This window comes from Oncorhynchus kisutch, linkage group LG11 (assembly GCF_002021735.2).
Source record: "Oncorhynchus kisutch isolate 150728-3 linkage group LG11, Okis_V2, whole genome shotgun sequence".
NCBI lineage: Eukaryota > Metazoa > Chordata > Actinopteri > Salmoniformes > Salmonidae > Oncorhynchus > Oncorhynchus kisutch.
In genome coordinates, this window is record NC_034184.2 from 13,919,544 (window position 1) to 13,927,297 (window position 7,754).

Here is a 7,754-nt window from a genome sequence, read left to right on the forward strand (position 1 = left end):
ACATGTAGTAAACAATTAACAAGTCAATAACACAAAAGGAAGAAAAAAAGGGGAGTCTATATACATTGTGTGCAAAAGGCATGAGGTAGGTGAATAATTACAATTTTGCAGATTAACACTGGAGTGATAAATGATCAGATGGTCATGTACAGGTAGAGATATTGGTGTGCAAAAGAGCAGAAAAGTACATAAATAAAAACAGTATGGGGATGAGGTAGGTAAAAATGGGTGGGCTATTTGCCGATAGACTATGTACAGCTGCAGCGATCGGTTAGCTGCTCAGATAGCAGATGTTTGAAGTTGGTGAGGGAGATTAAAGTCTCCAACTTCAGCGATTTTTGCAATTCGTTCCAGTCACAGGCAGCAGAGAACTGAAACGAAAGACGGCCAAATGAGGTGTTGGCTGTAGGGATGATCAGTGAGATACACCTGCTGGAGCGTGTGCTACGGATGGGTGTTGCCATCGTGACCAGTGAACTGAGATAAGGCGGAGCTTTACCTAGCATGGACTTGTAGATGACCTGGAGCCTGGAGCCACTATGATTGCACACTGTAGTATTTCACCAAATAGATATGGGAGTTCATCAAAATTGGATTTGTTTTCAGTGGGTCTGTGTAATCTGAGGGAAATATGTATCTCATATTTGGTAGTGAGTGGACAAGCCAACCGGATGCTTCACATTTATACTTCTGGTGAAATATGTCTCATTGTTCTGTCTGTGACGAAAGGTACCTGTCCTCTGTAAGAGTGAAGATCCCATTGCACTATAAAATAACATATGTAGCCAGTTCCTCAGCGTAGCCACTAAGCAAGAGCCAGTACAGAAAAGTTTGGTCAGGAGCTGCGCATTGTGTTACTTTATTTTAGGGAAACCAGAGCACACAATTATTTTATTGAGTCTATTCCAGCCAACATCTGAATAAGCCTATCAGAGACACTAGTCACATTATACATACAATACATATACAAATGAGCTAGCTACTATAAGCATGGCTTTTTATTTACACTTGAAACATCAAACTCATGCATGAGAACATGGCCCAGGGGTCTCGTATGGACCAACTTCAAAATAAACATTATTGGGTGTGATTTTAAAAGATATATATATATATATATTAATTCGACAAACACAATAACTAAACTACCATTCGATGTGTTACATCAGTGTTTATAGCTTGCATTATTTCCAACTCTCGCCCCTAAAAGCATTGCAGGGATAAGTGTTCCTCACTATGTTATAAGTTCAGAACACAGGGACAACATTTTTCATTACTAACATCTATGTAGTCTCGAAAATCCGAGACCTTGGGAGCACATGACAATGGAACATTGTGGGAGGTAACCCATCTGTCTTCAGAGACTAGAACATCTATACACAAAAAAATTTATCCCATGATTTGAATTTGCTCAGTGTTCTTTCTTGTCATGTGCTTTCAAAAGTTCTGTCCGACTGAAAGCTTTCTCACATTTTAAACACTTGTAGGGCTTCTCTCCGGTGTGAGTCATCATGTGTCTTTTCCGTACCCGTAAGTCAGAAAAGTTTCTCCCACAGACAGAACACGGATACGGCTTCTCCCCCGTATGAGTTCGCATGTGTCGAGTGATATAACAATTTTGCGTAAAACCCTTCCCACAGATTTTGCACTTATATGGCCGCTCTCCAGTATGATATCTCATGTGTACCCTCAGTTCCTTTGGAGATCTGAAACCTTTCCCGCACTCAGACTCTGTGCATTTAAAAGGCCTCTCCTGAGTGTGAATCAGGTCATGCCTTGTCAATGAGGACATACTAAGAAACAGCTTACCGCAGTATGTGCATGGATAACGCACCCCAGCATGACAGATTTTCACATGACTTACCAATGCCCTCTTCTCCCCGTAAGATTTGTCACACTGGGAGCAGGAGTGTTTATCTTCAGGTTTGCTGTGAACATTTAGCATGTGGTTTCTCAGCGTTGTTATGTTGATAAAGCCTTTTCCACACTCCCAGCAAAGGCATTTCTCCCCTGTGTGTATTCTTTCATGTTCGGCAAGGGTCGTTGACGATTTAAATTTCTTTGGACAGTGGGAACACTGGTAAGGGAGAGTGTGAGTCCTCTCGTGTCTGACAAGATCTGATAACTCAGTGTAGCTTTTCTCACAGTAGGTGCAGAGGAATGGCCCGCTGAATTTATGGACATCCAGATAGTGTTTCTTGAGTGGCTTGACACCATTGAAGCTGTTTTCACACATGATGCATTTCAAAGGGTTGTGCACCAGCTTATGCCTTTCTAGCTTTTCTATGTCTGCGAACATCCTTCCGCAAATGCAGCACACTTTTGACTCTTTCTGTTTTGGGTTCTGGATAGGCTCCCCTGTGTGGATTTGCTGGTGCCGCTTCATGTCTGCACTTCGACTGAAAGTCTTCTCACAAATCTGGCACTGCTTGAATGTATATTTTTCAGAAAATTCTGTGTCAGTTTGTTTCTGTTCTTGTGTAAGAAATGTCTTCATCTTCAGCCCTCTGTTTCTTCTTACTGGTATAAAAGGTAATAATATCAGGTTGGTAGTGTCAACCCTTTGTAGATCCACTGAGGGTTGGTAAAGCACAGAGGATACGATCACATTAGACTTGCTGTTGATTATGCTAAGCATTTGTTCTCCATGACTTCCACTGGCTTTGTGTGTCTTTATTTTAGGCTTTTTGAAAGATCTCTTTTTCCCGACACTTAAATCTTCAAAAGGCTGCACCATCCCATCTTCCCCGATAACCATCACCGTTTCGTACTTTGGTTCCACCTTGCCTGTCTCGGGGTCCACAAACTCTGCATCATCCTCATCACTAACAGAGGATCTTTTGTTTTTCTCACATTCCCCTGACCTGCTATCCATCCCCTCTTCTCTTTCTTTCACATCCATACTTTTTCCTTCTTTCTCCACCTCTGTTGCAATCACCACCCGTTCCACGGGAGGAAGACAGAGAGCTGAGAGAATGCAGTCCCCATCGGTGGAAGATGGAGGGTCTGTGAAAGAAGGAAAGGGAACCAAAACTCAACTCAGTAATGCTCAATAGACGTAATTTGCCATTGGGTGTGTCAAAACGAATCCATCATATAAAGCATGAAAATGGGTTCTGTGAGATGCCTACCATGGTTGTCCAGCGGGCCAAGGTCTCTGTGGTACTGAAGCAGGATATTCATCTGCTGAGGGTGAGACACAGACTCAACACATTCCTCCAGAACAGAGGGAACATCGCTGAGCAACAAGGCAGCCTGACACAACGAGGAATACAGAGTTAGAAGGAATATAGGTATAATTCACACAATGTCTAAGTGTCAGTCCATGGTTCCTCTATATCAGTGGTCTCTAACCTTTTCTAGCACGAGAGCTACCTTTAAAAATGAAACATGTCGAAAGCTACTTGTTTTGTTCTAGCTTTCGAATAGAAACATTGTTCTCTTCTCCCGCGCAACTCTTCACCAGGTCCTTAGTGAACAAGAGAAAGTAGTACACTATGTTTTCTGTCAATATACCTGGTAAAATAATGGTTCATAGACAACGTCCACCTGCAATTTTTATCCCCAAATTATGTTTTCAGTTCAAATAAAAAACCTGGTTTTAGATTTTCTAGTTTTTCATTCAAAATTACAATTGTTCATAGAAAAACAACTAAATGTGATATTCTGAGTCCATATCAATAGCTCAATCACATCAGAAGACCATTTATTTTTAGGTCTGGAAGAAAACTAACAAATTTGGTTCTTCAAGTGTAATTCCCCTTTAATTGCGCATCTGGCAAGTGAGGAATGTGCTTAGGTTCTGTACTGCTGCTGCTCATTTCATGGCAAAGTGTGCAAATAACAAATAATAGATACAAATGATATAATTCTGCCAGGTAAGCCTACATTGCAGTTAACATTTTATTGAGAAGGTTTTGGGGAAAGTATTTCTATCAACCCACAAGACAGTTATCACGTCAACTGGCTACACACAGAGTGATAGACAAACGCGTGCACCACACACAAGCAATATTGCTGGAAATTAAGATATTGTGTTAGGTTTGGCTTTTTAAGCCAATAGTGTCTAACAAGGGGTGGGATAACGTTGCGTTGATTAGATAGCTGCTAGGAGCTTGTGGTGTCTGTTACTCGTGAGTTTTGTTTGTCAGTTTGCCGTGGAACACGTGAAAAATGCATGTACTTTCAGAATTGTTAGGCAAGCTACTCATAGGTGGGATCGACCTGTTGAAGACCCCTCCTCTATACGAGTTTAGTTTATTTCTACTAGTACCTGTTGGAAGTTTGATACAGGAAGTAGCTTCTCAAGTCTCGAAAGAAATTGCCACATGAGTTTCTGAATGGCTGCATCATAACTGGGACCAAATTCTACAGGAAAAACATCCTAAAACAGAGTAAAGAAATATGAGCTATGAAAACCTCTCAAAAGAGATTAATATTTAAATTGTTGAAATACACAGCAGTGATGTGGAAATGACCCATGGCTATTCCATACCCACATACTGACTGACCTGGAAGAAATGTTCTCTCTCATCAGGGTCTTTTAGAAGGGTTTGAACCAGCCCCAGGAAGTTGGATTCAGATAATCCTACCTCTGCATCAGTCGCCTGAAACACAGAATATAAACATGTTGACTTCATCAGGACATCTAGATGATAGCTTGTCATTTAGGCTGCATATTTTTTCCCCATAATGTATTATGGGAAATACACTACATGACCAAAAGTCATGCTTGTTGAACATCTCATTCCAAAATCTTGGGCATTAATATGGAGTTGGCCCCCCCTTTGCTGCTATAACAGCCGCCACTCTTCTGGGATGGCTTTCCACTAGAGGTTGGAACATTGCTTCAGGGACTTGCTTCCATTCAGCCACAAGAGCATTAGTGATGTCGGGCTAACAGTCAGCATTTCATTTCATACCAATGGTGTTCAATGGAGTTGAGGTCAGGGCTCTGTGCAGGCCAGTTAAGTTCTTTCACACCAATCTCGATAAACCATTTCTGTGTGGACCTTGCTTTGTGCACGGGGCATTGTCATGCTTTAACAGGAAAGGGCCTTCCCAAAACTGTTGCCACAAAGTTGGAAACACAGAATTGTCTAGAATGTCATTGTTCGCTGTAGCGTTAAAACTTCCCTTCATTGGAACTAAGGGGCCAGGTCTGAACCATGAAAAACAGCCCCAGGCCATTATTCCTCCTCCACCAACTTTACAGTTGGCACTATGCATTCGGCAGGTAGCTTTCTTCTGGTATCCGCCAAACCCAGATTAGTCTGTCAGACTGCCAGATTGTGAAGTGTGATTCATCACTCCAAAGAACGCATTTCCACTGCTCCAGAGTCCAATGGCGGCGAGCTTTACACTACTCCCGACGAACAATTATTGTGCTGACGTTGGTTCCAGAGGCAGTTTGAGCTCTCGATGGTCCCGTTCTGTGAGCTTGTGTGGCCTACCACTTCACAGCTGAGCTGTTATTGCTCCTAGATGTTTCCACTTCACAATAACAGCACTTACAGTGGACCGGGGCAGCTCTAGCAGGGCAGAAATTTGATACACTGACTTGTTGGAAAGGTGGCATCCTATGACGGTGCCACGTTGAAAGTCACTTAGCTCTTCAGTAAGGCCATTCTACTGCCAATGTTTGTCTTTGGAGATTGCATGCTTGTGTGCTTAATTTTATACAACTGTCAGCAACGGGTGTGGCTGAAATAGCCGAATCCACTCATTTGAAGGGATGTCCACATACCTTTGTATATATTGTGTATTACTGACTGATTTAGAGTCTCTGCCCTAAGGAGCTCACCTGTGTCCCCCAGAGAGGTGTGAGGGTCTGTATCCTGTCCAGGTGTGGCTGAATGGTCTGGAGGTCTGTGATCGGCTTGGAGCGACACAACTCTAGGACCAGCTGAAACCAGGGCAAACCAGTTAGGATACTTATTTGGGACAATAAACATGACTAAATATGATCATATGCCATCGTTCCCCACATAATGATGAACACTAGTTCCATCCCTCACCCGTGCTCGAAGACCCAGAATAAGTTGGGCCCTCTGTCTGAGGTTCAGAAGCTCTGGAACCATCTCTGTGACCATGGTAACAAACTCATCCAGCATCCCATAATCCATCACGTGTCTCTGCTGGACAGTCTGCCAGATGGCAGCTGAGACCAGCCGCAGTGGTGGGACCATAAGGCGCAGAGAGTGGAGAGGAATACCTGAAAAAGAGAGGTTGACTTAATTTTTCACAAATCAATGTATATGCACCTATTATTGCACATCACAAAACACTCTAGCTTGTGTAACTATTTTTCCAATTCTATGTGATTCGTTGTCAAGAATGTTGTGCGTGTGAGAAACATCATTCATCCAGAAACAACCCCTAGGTGTTTCCCTTATTAGAATAATTGAGTCTTGATCAAAGCGTGGATCTACAATAAAGAGGACAGGTAGTAAGGGTTGTTTCTGGACGGGCCTAGAGATGCGGAGAAACGACTGTGCAAAGTAGCAAAGGAATGTTTGCTAGCTAGCAAGCCAACACTTCAAGGACGTTTATTTTTTAAACTGCTTACTGTATTTAATAAAAGAAGGGCATGAAATGTTGCACATCTGCAATAACAACAAAACAACGGACACGCAAAACATATTTTAGACGTTCTGAAACGAGTCCAGTTCCCGTACGAAACAGTAAGAAGTTAGCCATACATATATCTAACGTTAGCAAGTATGTCCGATATAGCTCTAGTATCGTAATTATAAACATGTTACCATTCCCCCCAGACGTTTGTTTTTGCATATCTCTCCACTGCAGTCACACCAGACACCTGGAAATGCAATAAGGTGATCGAAAATAACAACTACTTGTACCACTGTGCGTGCCTTCTCGAACAAGACTGTGGGGGACCTATTAAGATGTAACACATGAGGTCCCGATAAATGTGTAGTTCCTTTCTTCTTCGATGAGGTTTACACGGCGGTTGGCATCCAATAAATGTTGCAACACCGCCAAATCAAATCGAATTATATCCGTCGCATGCGCCGAATACAACAGGTGTAGGTAGACCTTACAGAGAAATGCTTACTTTAGAGCCCCTAACCAACAATGCTGTTAAAAAAAATACGGATAAGAATAAGAAATAAAAGTAACAAATAATTAAAGAGCAGCAGTAAAACAACAATAGCGAGACTATATACAGGGGGGTACCGGGATAATATGTACATGTAGGTAGAGTTATTAAAGTGACTCCACACATTTCTTGTTAACAAACTATAGTTTTGGCAAGTCGGTTAGGACATCTACTCTGCATGACACAAGTAATTTTTCCAACAATTGTTTACAGACAGATTACTTCACTTGTAATTCACTGTATCACAATTCCAGTGGGTCAGAAATTTACATACACTAAGTTGACTGTGCCTGTAAACAGCTTGGAAAATTTCAGATAATGATGTCATGGCTTTATAAGCTTCTGATAGGCTAATTTACATCAATTTAGTCAATTGAAGGTGTACTTGTGGATGTATTTCAAGGCCTACATTCAAACTCAGTGCCTCTTTGCTTGACATCATGGGGAAGTCAAAGAAATCAGCCAAGACCTAAGAAAATAAATTGTAGACCTCCACAAGTCTGGTTCATCCTTGGTAGCAATTTCCAAACGCCTGAAGGTACCACGTTCATCTGTATAAACAATAGCAATAGCTCTATCTACATGTTGTTAAAAACAAATAGAAGCAACCATGAATAAAAGTAATTTTTCTTGT

General features: G+C 41.8%; 1 protein-coding gene across 3 annotated transcripts; it reads right to left on the minus strand.

Moving 5' to 3' along the window:
• Window positions 1-830: 830 nt before the first annotated feature.
• LOC109899972 (zinc finger protein 431-like) lies at window positions 831-6,983 on the minus strand. Of its 3 annotated transcripts, none has more exons than XM_020495652.2 (7): window positions 6,762-6,983; window positions 6,015-6,211; window positions 5,801-5,902; window positions 4,509-4,604; window positions 4,271-4,381; window positions 3,129-3,252; window positions 831-3,003 (listed from the first exon to the last, which is right to left on the minus strand). In XM_020495652.2, the coding sequence occupies exons 1-7, from the start codon at window positions 6,787-6,789 to the stop codon at window positions 1,409-1,411; spliced, it is 2,253 nt and encodes a 750-aa protein (XP_020351241.1). In that variant the 5' UTR covers window positions 6,790-6,983; the 3' UTR covers window positions 831-1,408. The 3 variants fall into 3 exon arrangements, with proteins under 3 accessions (XP_020351241.1, XP_031691199.1, XP_020351242.1); XM_031835339.1 differs by having other exon boundaries at window positions 6,861-6,968; XM_020495653.2 differs by having other exon boundaries at window positions 3,129-3,183; window positions 6,762-6,956.
• Window positions 6,984-7,754: the final 771 nt, after the last annotated feature.

Excerpts from the sequence above, each read along its gene's own strand:
- LOC109899972 (XM_020495652.2), bottom strand. The coding sequence starts at position 6,789 with ATGCAAAAACAAACGTCTGGGGGGAATG. Across the intron at positions 5,903-6,014 it reads TTCTGGGTCTTCGAGCACGG|CTGGTCCTAGAGTTGTGTCG; the intron begins GTGAGGGATGGA and ends CCCTGGTTTCAG. Across the intron at positions 4,605-5,800 it reads CACCTCTCTGGGGGACACAG|GCGACTGATGCAGAGGTAGG; the intron begins GTGAGCTCCTTA and ends TCTGTGTTTCAG.